Raw genomic sequence first — 17111 nt, 5'->3', positions numbered from 1 at the left:
AACCAACATAGGCATTACCTCTGTAATAATGGCTTTACTGACTTTAACCCGCTCCATTTCCTCAGTGCAGTTCTCCAAACTGTAAACCTTAGAGAGAGGTACAGGTTGTCCATTTCGGCACAGCACGGCTTGGCAGGTACCCACATTGGCCACAGTAAGGCTAAAGGATGCTCCTGGATCTGAAGTCTCATGGTGGATGTAACACAGCAGGCCAGATGCACCCAGCTTCTGACCGGCCATACCAAGTTTCCTGTGCCCCCACCAATCGGCAAACGACAAAAACAAACTCTTACAGTCAGTGAATGCAAGTAAAAGCCAGGTATTGATAATGAAAAACAGTTACACAGAACAACATGTTACCTGTGTGAGGTGAGGAAAGTGTTGCACATATACACACTGTCAACACTAGAGTGCTGCAGCTCCTCGCACAGCACGTCTCCCATAGTGCACTGCAACAGGCGAGGCACTTCCTCGTTGCGGTCTCCGTCAAAGATACCATAGCATGCTTCCACGCTGTCTCTGAAGTGGTCTACAGCCAGCACAGACACACACAACCTGTCCCCAACAAAAGACGCACAATAATAGATTTAGCACATCCATCCACAAAACTTCGCCACGCTGTGTAAAATGTACAGCGCTCAGCATATTTATCACAACACCACTGATAAATCTATGGCAATGAATGAACAGTGTTTGTAATTACCAACATTATTTATTGTTTCTGTAAAAGTTAATCTGTCACTATGTGTTTCTTAAATATGACAGGCGGTCTAAGAAATGATCAAGTACTGAGAATAAAAACAAAGTGTAAAATATTTAAACTGTGCATTTAAATGAGAAGACATTATGTTCAATGTAGAGACTGAGAAATTAACCAGCGGCCTTCAGTTGCCACTGCATTAGAAAATTGCACTGCGTGGGCTTATGGCAGTGCAGTGAAAACAAGGAATCGATGAAAACTGCATCCACACAAAAACAATGTGAAACTCAACAGTGGAAAGAAACAGATGTGCATATTTTAAGATCAAGAAACTGTGCTGTTGCTTGGCTGGGCCCAAACTCTTAAGATGGGCTGAGGCAAACAGTGTTATAGTTTCACTGTATGAAAGGTAAATAAATTATAAGCCAACACTATATGAATTATTGTTAAAAATAAATGATTCCAGCAACAGGTAATGATAAAATTGATATTAAAAAAAAAGACAACCCTATAACACAGTTATAGAAGAAAAACACAAAACAGAGAAGATCTGTACACACTTGTTCCTTTGCCCGCTCATTTCAGAGTAGCCATGCTTCCAAGGACTGGAGGCGCTCAGAGAGTCTCCTGCTGTTGTGGTAGATTTCTGGTCTAATTTCAGGGTGGTGATGTGGCTAAAAATAAAAGAGAAAAAAAGAAATACACTAGAGTGCACTGTACACCTTTATTGTGTGCCCCTATGTGACAAGAAGTTCAGTATTGGGTGCTGCGCCTCACCTGAAGAGATTGAGGGTTTTGTGTTCCAGCATCAGGCTGCTGTTGCCTGTCAGGTCCAGCTCTTGTAAAGTGGCAGGCAGGGAATCGGGCAGCTGGATCTCAGTGAGCTCATTGCAGCTTAGATCGACAAGCTAAAGAGATGCAAAACCAGGTGAGCCGAAACACGCTTAAAGTTGATCATGTGACACAAAGAAAACTGCAACGGGCCTGACCTTGATCTCAGGGAGGTTGAGGATCTCTGGAAAGACGCTGATGTGGTTCGAGTGTGCTATGAGGGTGTGCAGTCTCTTACAGCTGGACACAGTGGAGGGTATTGTTTTTAGATTGTTGCCGCTTAAATTTAGCTCCTCCAGCAGTTCCAGCTTACTTAGCTTACTAAAGACACAAACATGAAACAATAACAGCTGGGCTGAAACGGGAAAAACTTACATTGAATTTATAATGCAAGTAATGCTTCAGTAATTATTCTTAATAATAACTTCTTTAACTGCACAGTAACCCTAAAGAAGCACCACACATTTTGTTGATCCTCATAAAGTATTTTGTGGGTGCTTAAAAGGGTTCAATTTGCACCTTGGTTTAAACTAATAGTTAAGACACACAGAAGGCAGGAGAACTCACCTGGCAGGGAATGAGAGTAACTGGTTGTAGGCAATGTGGAGGATCCGCAGGTTCTGGTGTCCGATCAGCAGAGCGCCACAATTCTCGCTCAGGTTGTTCTCCGTCAGGTAGAGCTCCTGGAGTGTGCTGAGGCTCTCCTCTGATTGGCTGCTCGGCGGAATGCTTTCCAAGGCATTGGCTGACACGTTTAAGTATTTCAGGCTGTAAGAGAAGACAAACAGAAAAACAATTAACACAACAGCTCAAGTAATCAGCAGTGCATCTGAGGAACGCACCCACCCATTCAAATCCCGTTTACCGCAGCTGATGTTCAAGCTAAAAGGTTTTGAAGACTGTTGATGGCTGATAAACGGTATCAGTAACATCGCATGATTCTCATATTGAATATACTTGACAGGGTATATTTCAGTGAAAGTGAAGCGAGCTCAGTCTGCTGGTGTTTGGGAGGCCGGGTGCAAATTGAATTTGATTACGACACATTTTCACCCTGTTTGCGATGAAACATGTTTAACTGCAAATTAAATAATATTCCAGGTGGCCTCAGCTTCTGCAGCGAAATGAAGACGACTGAGGCGTCTGAAATCTGCATTTAAAGAATTATAGAGATTTTAGGAGCTTCCATATTTTCTAACATAAAAAGCCTTCTTCTAATTTATTCTTGCGGGTGGAGCATTGATTTGCATTTCATTGACCCTGCGCATTAAAGTGGGCCAGTAATATGAGCTCCAGTGGTTGTTATGTAATTGGTGTCAAGTCATTTTCTGTGTTTATCATGTACTGTAAAGTAATAAAACTTGTCCCTCTGACCCAGTGAGGAGTGAATCTCATCACGCTGTTGTTATAAACCAGCCTCAGACATTACTGGCGTGCACTGACAGCTCTCCAGCTCATACACACCACGATAAAGTTTACAGCTTATTTGGAGGTCTGGCTTTTTTTATGTTTAACATAGTTAAATAAAAAATTAAATGGAGTTGTGTTCAGTTAGTTACTGAGAAACCTAATTAAACTATATACACTGTTTAAAATGCTTTTAATTACAAATGAGTAACATCCGTGAGGTTAAGGTTGTCTCCATAGGAGAAAATCGTCTTGGATCTGGAGACTACTGCATCAAAACCCTTTACCTTCTTAATGAGCACGTGCTCAGAGTACAACAAATGGGATGGATAAGCTAAAATGTGACTCTTTTTGACCTGGTTGCGTATTTCTGGATATTCTGGGTCACTAAGTAGTTGGAGAAAAAACCCATAAAAGGTACGATGGCTTACAAGGAGTTGTTCTATACATTTGGGCCACCTCTGTTACTTTGTTATCGATTTTCAGTGCTGCTTTCATTCTGAACTTTTACAAAAATAAAATACTGGAGGCTGCCAGTGCTACCTGTCAGCCTCCTAGTAGATTATTATGCTATAAATTAGAAAATCCTTGGTAATTTCAGAAAGTTTACCTGAACTTGTGTGACATTTTAAGCAGACACACCTATGGCATGAATTTCAAAATTCTAAGTCGCCTCGTTCTCGAGTTATGGCATGGACAAACTTGGGTGTCCGCACCGCCTGCCCGGGAGGGTGGTGACAATACCCCATCGGTCATTTATGGCTAAGGGATAAAAACATAACTTTATACGCTAAAGTTTGTTTACCAGCAATCAAATTTCTATCATTCTACCAAACCTGAAGAAACACCTACAGCCTACAGAGTAATTTCTTTATTGCCCAGTTCATAACATTTAATAAAGCAATAAAGAAAGATTAGGCCATCTTCTCCTTTATTTCCCAAGGGACGGCCACAGCAGATCGTCAGTTTGATCTGTTACAGATTTTACACTGGATGCCCTTCAAAACACACCCCTCCCATTAATCCAGGCTTGGGACCAGTACCAGGAGTCCAGTAGTTTGTGATCCCCTGAGGCTCTGGTCCCATAACAGGGATCTTTTTTGTGTAAGTCAAATATGTTAGCCACTACACCATGGTATCAAAAATTAAGTAAGTAATAAGTAAGTAGCTAAGTAATAAAAAAAGATCATTAAATTTAATAAGTTACATTACAGTACATGTTTTGAATAAACGGTTACATTACATTGCATTTTTCAGATGGGTAGCTAGTATTCTGTAACCTATTTTATTTGGAATAAAAATAACCCTCCTAACATCGCTCTCAGGAAACACATAATGCACAAAGTAGTCACTCCCATTACATCTCGGCAATAGAGACAGTAAAGTGCATTAGACCATTTGAACTGCTAATGGGTGTTAAAAGATTTACCACACAGGAAACAGGAGAGAAAATGAATCTCCAGTTATGGTATGGAATGCTCCACTGATCTTGACCACAATCTCTTCCTATAATCTCCACTTCATTCCCAAAACAATGAGCTGTAGTACAATGACTGTCCACTGCAACACAACAGGGAAGTCACTGCCAATAAAAGTTTCGAAGCAGGCGAGCCAGCTGATAAAGGACACAAATGATAACACGAAAAAGTCAAAAAGGCCACTGAAAAAAGAAGGAGAGAGTACAGCGATTCAGACTTACTTTAAGGCCTTCAGAAACAGACTCTCTGGAAGCTCAGCTAGCATGTTGTGCTGGAGGTCCAGGGCTTCCAGAGGGACATGGTCAAGGAGTTCAGGCACTCTTTGCAAGCGATTGTATCCCGTCAGCAGCTTCCTCAAACTCAAGCTGTTAAGCAGTCTGCTGGAGGCCAGAAGACACATCACAGAGCAAGATCAGGAAAAGAAAAAGCACTTATGAAACTTTGCGGGTGGTGGGTAGCCCTCACCAATCTATCAGTGACCTACTGACCTACAGTTTACCTGCCCATACAAACTAGCACAATCGCTTTTCCCCCAGATACCAGCAACAAAGTTATGAGTGCGTACAAAAGACAGGGGAGCAGCATCCAGTTTTCAAAAGTCTTTTCTGATTCATTCACTGTTGTCTGATACAAATACTAGAGCCTGGCAGTGAATGAGGGTACTCTGAGCCAGGCACTATAAGATGGCCACGTTTTAATGTTGCAGCCAAAACACACAGACACAAGAAAACCTCACACCACATTTTCACTACTGTAAAAAATGGTCTTTATCTGCACCAGCTGGCATTCATGCGAGTAGTTAGAAAGAATGTTTAAAATCATATCTCATTATTAAGGATTTTAGGCAGCTGTTTATTAAACGACAGGCGGAATAAATTCAATTTGTGCAAAAATGTTTAAAAAAGGTTCATAACCTGGAAGGAAGCTCCGACAGGAGGTTACGTGTAATGTCCAGCATCTCAATTTTTCTGCAGTCACACACCCAGTCTGGAAGATACTCCAAGAGGTTCCTGTCTCAACACACACACACACACAGAAACACACACACGAACTGAGCAGTTGGTCAGGCCAAACCGATATTCTCCAGGGCTATTTAGCCCTGCAAATGATCTGTACTTTAACAAAAACAATTAGCGCGTGCAGTTGGGGATAGATGTTTGGTAGAAAGAAATTGTGCAGATGTTTCTCACACTGGCAAAAACACAAGACAGCTTATTTAACCACTGGCCTATTTCAAAGTTTGAAAGGTTCGTGACCTTAAAAGAGATTTCTCAGATTTGCGCATCTTTTACTCATTTATCTGTCCAGCTATTATTTAATCCCTACAGGCAAAGTGACTCTAACAGCTGAAAGGATGAGAATATGCTGCAAAGGGGCTTCAGCTGCCTTTGCCGACATGATAAAAAATAAACCAAAGCGATGATTACATTCCTCCAAGTCCCATAAATTTTCCATAAATATTGTAACTCCAAATCCTTTAACAGTTATATAAGTACACAGAATATGTTTGGAGGTTGTTGGGTGATAATGATCTATTTCAGTATTCATGTTGATTTACAACCACATAAACACTGAGCAGAACTAGATTAATGAGCACAAAGACAAAGATACTATTTTTAGACATCAGCGTCTCTGTAGCCACTTCTTATTCCCAGCCAGAACTCACTGTGATAGGTCCATGTGCGTCAGCTGGTTAGGGACTGGATAGATGTTGACTGTTGTAAGGCCTGTAGGCAGATAAAGGCAGCAATCATCAACCAAACATCTGGACCATTCCTACGTGCACTTACATGATGCATGTAACAGTGGAGGGAAGGGCAGGAACATACAGACAAATAGCCAGTGATGCATTAATAGCAGCTACTTGACGCTCTATTTGACTCACGGTTGCTGCTGGCATGAAGCATGCGCAGTGTGAAACCGCTGAGTGTGAGTGTCCCCAGCTGGTTGCGTTGGCAGTGCAGAGTCTCCAGGTTGCACACAGAGCCGAGGTCTAGCGATTCTAAGCAGTTGTCCCGCAAGTCCAGCTGGGTCACCTGGCTCACTACCTCTAGATTCTCACTTTTCACCCACCGCAATCCATTCAGCCTATATTTAACAGAGAGAACAGAGCACAGAAAAAAGGATTTTGTATGCAAGCGGCATGATTTTTAGGGCTGTCCCAAATCAGTTTATCTTTTAAAATATCATATCACAACCTTTGATGCCGGTAATACGTTTAAAAACACCTTCCTCACATAGTGAAACAAAAAGGAAATACATTCTGATTTCAGGAGTGCACAGTACATCACTGTACTCAGATACATGCTCTTTAGTAGCTCATCCATCTTTCATGAGAGCTGCCAGCATAAATTCACCACAGCTGCACCTTGGTCCTTATAAATATAGCCTGCACACCACAACTTAACTCACAAGGTTGAGAAATTATCTTGCTGTGGTTGGAGGAATGGTTGCCAGCTTAATCTTCGCACCACAAGAAAAATTAGCATGTTTTTTTATCCCAGTTTACCAGCCATGGAGGTCCCCTTGAGCAAGACACCCCACTTGTACGGTGCAGAGTTCTTTCTCACTGTGCTGCCTTGTATAATCATCCCTCTGTTTTCATATAGTTGTGTTTTTCTCTTTGCCCTTTGTCAGTCTCTTGTGCCTTATATCTTTCCATATTCTTTTTATTTATTTTTTTATTCCTCTGGACTTTGTGTTTTCATGTTTTTGATTTTGGTCAATAAAGGCTCATTTTGTTTTCTGCCTCGTCAGGCTCTGCATCTTGCAGTCAGGTCCTCTCTTTGCCGTCCCTCCATATGACATATTGTTTATTTGTGAACTGCTTAGAGGCTGGCATATACAGAGTGGAACAATGTCAGGATAATCAATTCAGGACACTGTCAGAAGTTTCCCTTACTCAGTCAAAAGAGCTTGCAAAGAAAACTTGCAAAGACTACGATGACCTGGATGACTGAGAACCTTCACAGACATATTTTCCCTTACTCACATACTACAGTATATCACACAGCAGGAGATAGTTTACTTCAAATGCATCCTGCTGGAAATGAACTGCGCTTCCAGGATAGAGCACGCAGGAGGTAGGACACATGACACCCACTCACTCGCTTAAATTTATTGGACAATTTCCTGTGCTAGCCTCGCGCAGGCTCAGTCAGCCATGTGATAGGGAGCTGGCAGGTTAAAGGCCACTTAATGTCAGATCCAACTATGTTGATGATTTGCGTTCTCACATTCACAGTACAGGTACAGTGTCATGAAAAGTACCCCCCCTTCCTTATTGCTTAGTTTTTTAATATTTGCCACACCTACATGTTTCAGATCATCAAACAAATTGTAATATCAGATAAACATAACGCAAGTAAATACAAAGTGCAGTTTTTGAATTAAGATTTCAGATATTAAGGGGAAAAAACTATCCAAACCTACCTCACCCTCTGTGAAAACTAACAAGCACTGAATCATGAATTAAGTGTGATTAACATGATTTTTTCAAAAGATTTTTCTTCAATAGAGTGATTTCTTGATTTCAGACTTCCTGTCTGAGAAGTAGTAGCCTAAAACACCTTAAAAAGCAACATATCATACCATGATGTAAAAATACAGCTTAGATACAAGTCAGTGACATTTATCAGTCTGGAATGTGCTTTAAAGCCATTTTTAAGGGTTTGGGATTCCAGTGAACCACAGTAAGAGCAATTATCCACAAATAGAGAAAACTTGAAAGAGAGATAAACCTTTTCAGGAGTGGCCGGCCTACCAAAATTTGCATATCGACGACCCATCCAGGTGGTCACGAAAGAGCCATCTACAGAACTGCAGGTGGCACTTGCTTCGGTTAAGGTCAGAGTCCACGCTTAAACAATAAGAAAGGGACTGGGCAAAACTGCCACCTAAAAACTACACAAAGATTCGGTCTTTGGTCTCACATTTGTCAAAAAACATCTTGATGATCCCCAAGACGTTGGGAAAATATTCTGTGGACTAATGAGAGAAAAGTGGAACTTTTTGGAAGGTTTGAGTCCCGTTACATTTGGCATAAAACTTCTCACAGTGTAACCAGATGGGTTACTCTCCCTGCTCCAACACTCTCTGTCTCTCTCCCTCTCTCTCCCTGCCGATCCAGGTTGCTCCTTTGCCTTTTCTCTGAGCGTGATATCAGGCACCAGGGAATTTTTTTGCGATAACCCAGGCAGCTTTGATCATGTTCTGCAACAGTTACAGGTACTCTAATCTGTGTGTTTGTCCTCCTCTATCCTATCTACCCTACTAGATTAACCACCATGCCACAACAGCATTTTATAAAAAAGAACATCATACCAACAGTGAAACATGGTGGTGGTTGCAACTCTAACTCTGAATGACTCAAAAAAAGAAAGAAAATCAAGGATTGGTGGAGTGGTCTAGTCAAAGTCTGTTTGAGATCATTTAAATGTGATTGAGATGCTTTTACAGGACCGTAAAAAGGCCGGCTGTGATCAAAAAGCCTTCAGTGTGGCTGAATTAAAACAATTCTGCAAAGAAGAGCGGACCAAAATTCCTGTACAGCAATATGAAAGATTAATTGCCACCTACTGCAAATGCTTGGCTGCAGTTCTTGCTGCCAAGAGTGGCACAACCAGTTATTAGGTTTAGGGGGCAATTAATGTTTGACATAAGGTCGAGTAGGTTTGTTTGGCTTGTTTCCCCTAATAACGAAAATCTTAATTTAAAAACTACATTTTGCATTTACTCAGGTTAATTTGTGTATTAATGAAATATGACACGTATGCAAAACAACTAAGAAATCAGGGAGGGAGCAAATATTTTCTTCAGGGCACTGCACATCTAAAAACGTTTAGTGCTGCAGTGCAGTGAAAAGTACAATTCTGGACAGCTCCCTGGTGTTAAATTGGACACTGCATTTATTCAGAGGAAATGTGCCATCTATGAACATTTGTTAAAGAAATAGGTAAGGCTTAGGTGAATGCAGCCCTGGCTGAAGTTCAGGACATTTAATGGAGAAAGAGACAAAAGAGGAACTTGTAGCTAATTGGCAGCACAGAATTATTCTCCACCTGCCACCTCTCTTTGTAGGCACTGAAAGAATGACAGTCATTAGTAGGATCCTTTTAAATATTATATCCTGATCCAGCATTATTCTATTCAATAACATATGGCTGAGCAGAAGACCAAGCAGAGAAGGATATGACAGAGTGGAATGAGTCAAAGGGAAGCGCAGATGCTGAGAGCTGTTTGTTCCTCACTGGCCTCTTACCGGAGGTCAATGTTTTTCAGGTGGCTCATTCTGACCAGAGTGCACAAATCCAGACTCTCCACTCTGTTCCCAGCCATAGCCAGCTTGTCAACTACACTCAATCTCTCCAGCACAGCAGGGACGTGAGAGAAGCTGTTAAAGGAAAGCCCCAGGCTGTTGAGCTGAAACAGGCCACCCATCTCATCAGGCAGGGAGCTGAGGTGGTTTCCATCCAAAGACAGCGTCTGCAGGCTAAGAGAAAGAAAGGGACAAAACAGTCCTTTGCTTTCTTTTACTTTAGAGAGCGGACAAAATATCTGCTCACAACAATTTGTATTTGTAGCCATTATCTATTGCACAGCGACCTAGGAAATGCTGCATGATTTAGCTTTATTTTATCAGAGTGCATAACAAAATGTTCTGTCCTTTTCAACTCCCTTATTCCCTCATTATGTGTATAGTGGATTAAAAGTACAAACCACAATGGCGACTGGCAAAAAATAATTATTGCATCCTTTTCGAAAAATATAATTTAATGCGCCTTTTATTTATTTTGCAACTCTGGCATCTAACTGACATTTCTAACATCTTTTGTCTGTGCTGCTATCAACTGATATCTCAACAAAGTGTACCTATGCAATGTACGCACTGTGTGCAATTGACGTGTGCCAAACCTTTGAAGGTTGCCTATCTGTAGAGGGATGGCGTGGAGACTGTTACAGGAGAGGTTGAGTTCAGTTAGGGTGAGGATCTCGCACACACACTCGGGGAACACACCCAGACGGTTATGAGATAAGTTCAGGCTCTTCAGCTGAGAAAACCTGACAAAAGAAAAAACTGAATGTGAAGTCTACGGGCTCACTTTGTTTACGATTTACATTATCTGCATTTGCAAAAAAAAAAAAAAAGTATATCAGGAATGAACACCATCAAGGCCATCAAACTGTGTTTGAATTCACCACTGTCATGTATCACAGACATACTGCTCTCAAAAAAGTTTAAACTGGTCGATATAAAAAAGAACACAGATGGGCTTTATGTCTGGAACAAAACAGCGATCAAATCATGCAAGTTAAAGTACGAGAGGTAAATGTTTATTTGTGGTTCTGCTTTTGTCATCGTTGTTGCCTTCAGTGGATGACTGGTTCAGCACACTGTGGTGAAAGAGCAGTAAAAATAGTTTAAATCCATGTTGTCCACCCTCCAGCAGAGGCTGAACAGCACTTCTCAATAGTCTGGTGAACATTGTTGGACGTGTGCTGCACGGTAGGAGTTCTGTAATATTTTGTAATGCTGCTTCAGGCTTCACCATGTTATGCCTGTTTCAGGCAACAAAGAACAGTATTCATAACTGATAGGAGCGATTTAAATACACACACACACATATATGTATTTAAATCGCTCCTATCACTTCCCTGATATTAACAGTTGATATCTCAGTTTAGAGTGGCCAGGCCTGCTTTGCATACAACACATAAATGTGATTTTCATTTCTCTCTTCATGTGCATTTGTTGATTAAAACATATAATCACACCCTGTGGTCACAACTAGAAATTCTATCTTGATTACTAATTTTCACCTCCCATTTTGCACCCCAGATGCTGGGAGTGTTGTCATGAGTCACAACATTATTCACATGTAATATTCTTCTCCTTCTTCTTTCGGCTGCCGCCTTTAAGGCTTGCTACAGCAGATCGTCTAGCGCTATCTCACCTTATCCCTAGCGTCCTCTCCTATCACACCAACCCTCTGAATGTCCTTCTTCACTACATTCATGAACTTCCTCTGTGCTCTTCTGCTTTTCCTCCTGCCTGGCAGCTCCATCTTCAGTTTCCTTTGTCCAGTGTATCCACTATCCATCCTCTGCACATGTCCAAACAATCTCAGGATTGACTCTTTAACTCCATCTTGAAACTTTTCAACCTAAGCTTTCCCTCTGATTAATTCGTTTCCAATCTCTGCCATCTTCAACTCCACCTCCATCTGTGCAACAGCTTCTAAACTGTATATCACAGCAGGTGTCACTACGGCGTTGTACATCATCCTTTTCACTCTTGCTACTATCCTTCTGTCACTAATCACATCTGACGCTCGTCTCCACCCACTCCACCCTGCCTGCAGTTACTTCTTTTCCTCTCTTCTGTACTGTCCATAGCTTTGGATCTTTGACCCCATCTCTCTCACACATGTATTCTGTCTTGTGTCTATTGACTTTCATTCCTCTTCTCTTCAGAGCTTAACTCCACCTCTCCGGGCTCTCTTCCACCTGCTCTCTGTAGTTACGTCTGCGAACATCATAGTCCTCAGAGACTCCTGCCTGACCTCATCTGTCAGCCTGTCCACCACAATTGCTCACCAACTTTATTCTAAAGACAACATCAAGAAGAGCAGTGAAATAGAAACCAGTCTTCTTAGTAAGCTGCAGAAAAGAATCTTTTTATAACAGCATGCATTCAGTACACTAACACCCATTCAACCAGGCATTCAACAGAAACTAAAGCGGGTTGAGTCACAATTTATAGCAATGTGCTAATGACCTCAGCTTGTTTAAACAGGCTCAGCTCCAAGGAGCAAGGACATACACCTAAATTCATGCCCTATGTAATGAAAGCCACACATACGGAGCCACAGATATGACATAAATGAGTGGGGATCATTAAATGTGTGATAACAAAGAGATGTGCAACATATGCTCACAGTAACACTGAAACAGCAGACTAACTGGAAAATAACTAGAGTGAAAAACATAGTAATCAATGAATTATTATTAAAATTTTAAAGAGACTATCTAATAAAGCACATAATTAGTGAACAAACAACAAAATATTTTGTGATATTATTAAATAACTAATTTCCATCCTAAAAAGTAACGAAGGGACGGCGACTGTCAAGTTTAAAAGGTTTTACTGATAAAAGCTTTCCAAAGCCCCGGCCATCAAAATAACAAGCACTGGGGATTCAATGCAGTGGCCAAGGCATAGTTCAGCGAGACAGATACTTAGCACCATACGGATATGATAGCGTGCTCTCCAGCCACAGGACGATGTAATACCATCTCTTTCTTGCAAAGATGTTTCATTTGATTTCATGTGGTTACCTGGGGAGGTTGAGCAGGCCTCCAGGTCCCTGCAGGCTCATGAAGTTGTGTCGCAAGTTGAGATGGGTAATGTCCTGACTGTAAAACAGATATTCAGGCACTGCTTCCAGACTGTAGCAGGACAAGTCCACTAGGCTTACCGTCTGAGACACCACCTAAACACGCATGCAGACACAAGCAGACTGAGTTAACACCGAGTTACAATTCATGTACCTAAAGCATCACTCTTACATGCAAACTTGGCTATGTCGAATATTTTTACATTAAAATAAGCATGACATGGTGCAACCACAGCTACAACTGTCAGGCAACATTTCTAAAAATGAGAGCTACGAGCTCACATCTGATGATTCATTTTAGAACAACATATTAGCTATGTGTTTGTCGTCTATTTAAAAGTCAAGGGTCAAGTAGTGAGTTGTGCTCAGCTTTATGATATATGACAAAAACTGAGTTCCACTGACTTCCGTATCGGCACTACCGAGCTGCCTCATCAAGAATTAACTCAGATAGTTTCCCACATTCCAGTACAAGAAGTTTCTAGGAAAGCAACAGTTAAAACAGTAACAGAATAACCAGTTAAAGTCTGATCTTATTAACCAAAAGCATGATGATTTGCAGTATGTTAGGTACAGCTTATGCATTGGATGTCAAAATGTCTTTATATCACGGGGCAAACACAGCCCACAGACCAGTGAAACTCCCCGTTCTGTCACTGTACAGATGTTTAACTGCAAATTTAATCCTAGGGTTATCTTAGTATTAAAAAAGTCACGTAATTACAACAGCATGTCGTTTTTCTACACAATAGGAAGACACTGCGCTAGTAAATGAAGAAAGTAATCTGTCAGCATGACTGTTTGGGCTTTAACTATAAGAAATAATTGTGAATAATTACAGAAAAGTTCTGGGAGCTCGATGCCGAGACTGTCCTGTAGGTTCTATAAAACTTAGCAAAAAATGTCAGTTTCTGTTTTTTTCTTTCTAACTTTGGACACACTGTAATAAAAACAAACAAATTTAAAAAAGAGAAAAAAACAACAACTTTTCTGTCATTTAAATCTTTTCCATTACTTATCTCTTACTTAGTTGGTGTAATATAAATGTCCATGGGGGAGGTCTGGGAGACATTTTCCAAAGCAATTCAGATACTGGTGCCAAGGCCTTACAATTGACACCTCTGGCTTATGCTGTCTATATAACAGCCCTGTCTTTAAGCTTACCATCATCATGGTTGTCTTTCTTTTCTTTTCTTTTTTTCAGGAAACTGATCGTCATGCGTGTGTGTGTGAGGTTTGAGTTTGTTCTTGATTCTTTACCCGTTCCTTTAAATTTATGAATTGTTTATATTCAAGTTTTGTAATAGTTAGCCCTGAAATTTGCATTCTCTAGTGCATCTGAGTTTGTTATTTCTATTTCTTCATTATGTGAGTGCCCCTTTCATGCCCTGTCTGTCCCAGTCATGTCTCTGTGTTTTGTTATCCTTTCTGTCTCCCCGGTCACATTCCCGTGTCTGTCTGATCTCACTGCGTTTTGTCTGCATTCCCTGTCTTGTCTAATTAATACTTGTCCTGTCCCCGTGTTTATCCCTTACTGTTAATGTCTGATTATGTGTCCTAGTCTGAGTCTTAGTGTGTGTTTCTTCCTGTTTTATTTTGATAGTCACCAGTCCTGCGTGAGAGACGGTTCAGGTTTGCCTTCCCTGTCTCGTTAGTTATGATTCAGTTCAGCTATGTTCCCATGTGCGTCCACTTCTCTGAATCACCCTCCTCTGTACACATTGTTTGCTTCTCCCTCATTGTAGGTGAAATCTTCTGCCTGTCAGTTCTCATTATGTCCTGTTATTGTTTAGTTTTGTATTTGCCTTTTTTGCAACGAAGCTCTGATTTTGAGTTTAGTTCCATTTAGTTCCATTCTACCTGCTCACATGACAGTGATTTTATAGAGTTGCTGACGCCTTGTGATCCTGTCCAGTTTGCAGTGCTGTTGTGAAACTTTTTCCACATAAATTTTAAGCACCAGGGAGGGTGTGATTGCATCTAGAGTTGGGATTTTACTGCTGTTTGTCACTGGATTTTTTTTTCCCCTCACAGACCTGGGAGACTATAGTTTACATGCTGGCCATCAGTCCAGGCTATGTAGCAGTGCTAAGTCAGTCTACTCTGACAATCATCTCCCCCATTAGCTCCAGAGCTGCACACTGTGCAGCTACGCAGAAAATGGGATGGCTGCTCAGTCAAGCATGGCATCACATCACTGGCTGATAAAGACGAAACTGCTCTTCTCCCACAAAACAACTCACAGGACAGATGCCCTCTGTTCCTTCAAAAAAAATAAATAAATCAGTGATGCGACACTCTGAGATCGAATTGGAAGGTCGGGACAGATTTTGCTGTTTTGAATTATTTGCTTTGTACTTCAACACTGAAACGATGAAACACAGCAAAGATATGTCAGTTTAGGTATGATGGGTAGTTCAGTCCTTAATCAACGTGACACAAAGTTTCCTGCAAAGCTGAGAAACTGGAGCACTTGGGCCACTAGCACAGCCGATCACAGCTTGAGTTACAACATCACAGTTTAATATTTCATTGAGATTCTGTAAAATGTGTTAATGGCATCTATAAAAGTAAAAGCCATTTCTTGAGAAATATCTAGTCCAGTCAGGCTGGACTTGATTAAAATCTCCACAGACTTGGACATTACTTTTGAGTGACTAAAACTGCATTTTAGCTGCTATGTTATCAGTTTTGATATTTTATTTGATATATATACATACATACATAAAGCCTGGAGGGCTATTGCTTAAGACGATTTGTAAAAAATTAGAAGAAAGTCTGTCTCTTTGGAACCAAAATATAAAGAAATGTTCTTCAAATAGCTAAACGCTCAACAATCGAAGTGCCTAAGATGATGTGAGTTTCTTTTGCAGCAATTAACATCTGACAAACACTGAATTTTCATTGTTAATGTGATTGTTGTAAAATGCAAATGCTTTTTTTTTACAGTCTGACTTCCAAGATATCCAGAAGTGCTAATTAAGAAAGCAAAAATGCACTCCCTGACCGTTAGCCTCGTACACAGGCTTCTGATTTAAGCGATGTAGCATAAACGTCGGCCCAAATCCACCAAAAACCTTCATCGGCCATCAACTGCAGTCTCCATAGAAACCTCTAGTCTAATACTCAGCTAAAATACAGTTCGCTAACAGGCTCGTCTAACCCAGTAATCCATACCACCGTGAAAGAAAGAGATCTTGGACTTAGCATGAATCTGCAGCTAATTGGATTTTCTTTATTTCTGTTGGCTTTCTCCTTCCATGGCTAATTGTATGTTGGCTCAGCCTCTGTGGAGGCTCTCACAGAGGCTGTTCAGCTCCAAGAAGGAGCCGCAGCACAACAGACATTAATTAGGATATTAGAGACAAAGCAATCTGCGCAGTGCAGAGACAATGATTTTCTTTTTGAAGAGCTCTTAGAAGTCTCTGAAAGGCCCATAGATTTATTGTATATCACACAAATACAAAAATACATTCATTTCACATCATCTGACTCACAGACATTCTGATTTAAGTTTAAAAAAAACACAGGAGATAATTAATCTGTATTTCAAGAGTGGGACCACCTCCACACACGCCCCTTCTGGTTCTATATATCTACATATGACCCCCCCCCTTTCCCCATTTGTTCTCATTTTCCCACCCTCCCTCTCCTCTGCAAGGCCCGCCAGTCCCATCTGAGGTCTTCCCCAAACCGCAGCCTCAATTCATGTTCACGCCATCTGCCATTACCTACTAGAAATGCCGTCAAACCTAAAGTGAGGATGTGGTCCCAGCTAGTGAATGTTTAATGTACAGATAGTGAGACGCGCTCGCCTTTGACTTACCTTTGACGCCTGCCGGTGCCATCGCTGATAGTCTGCAAGTGTGTCAAAGTTGACAAAGTATGTCTGGGCCTGAGACCCGGCTGAGCTGAACATCAGACAGTGCTGCCTCCGCTTCACCTCCTCCACCTCGACACAAAGACAACACAGAGATGAGATCAGGAACACTGAACAGACATATTTAATTTGTGGTGATTTTGTGTTTGTTTCTTTTAGTGTGTTTTTGTCTGCTACATTCAGTGATTCTGATTTTGACATTTCCAAAAAAAACCTTAGATAACATGTTTAAATCTGGTCAACTTGGATAAAACATTAGCTGGAGGCCACAAAGACTGCAGCGATAGCGCAAAAGCATTTAACTCTGTATTTCTGTGACACTAGTGGACTCATTCAGCACAACTGGAAAAAGAAAATAAAAAGAAAACCTGGGATACACATTAGCCACAATGCAACTCCAAGAGCAACACTGATTCTGC

The 17111-nt window shown here is 41.0% G+C and overlaps 1 protein-coding gene across 1 annotated transcript in view; it reads right to left on the bottom strand.

The window, feature by feature from the left end:
* phlpp2 (PH domain and leucine rich repeat protein phosphatase 2) overlaps positions 1-17111 on the bottom strand; it is a 39569-nt gene that overhangs the window by 6898 nt on the left and 15560 nt on the right. Inside the window, exons 5-18 of the mRNA XM_085401915.1 lie at positions 16639-16764; positions 12754-12908; positions 10330-10476; positions 9677-9907; positions 6302-6504; positions 6083-6143; positions 5331-5426; positions 4638-4793; positions 2099-2299; positions 1690-1852; positions 1478-1608; positions 1261-1374; positions 361-555; positions 19-250 (exon numbers count right to left, since the gene is read on the bottom strand). Coding sequence (XP_085258041.1) covers positions 19-250; positions 361-555; positions 1261-1374; positions 1478-1608; positions 1690-1852; positions 2099-2299; positions 4638-4793; positions 5331-5426; positions 6083-6143; positions 6302-6504; positions 9677-9907; positions 10330-10476; positions 12754-12908; positions 16639-16764 — 2211 coding nt within the window. The remainder of the gene's footprint in view (positions 1-18; positions 251-360; positions 556-1260; positions 1375-1477; positions 1609-1689; positions 1853-2098; positions 2300-4637; positions 4794-5330; positions 5427-6082; positions 6144-6301; positions 6505-9676; positions 9908-10329; positions 10477-12753; positions 12909-16638; positions 16765-17111) is intronic.

This window comes from Rhamphochromis longiceps, linkage group LG1 (genome assembly GCF_057381845.1).
Source record: "Rhamphochromis longiceps isolate RC_006_pf linkage group LG1, R_longiceps_female_GT1.1, whole genome shotgun sequence".
NCBI lineage: Eukaryota > Metazoa > Chordata > Actinopteri > Cichliformes > Cichlidae > Rhamphochromis > Rhamphochromis longiceps.
The sequence above is the reverse complement of the archived record's forward strand: the minus strand, read 5'-3'. Positions and strand labels throughout refer to the sequence as shown.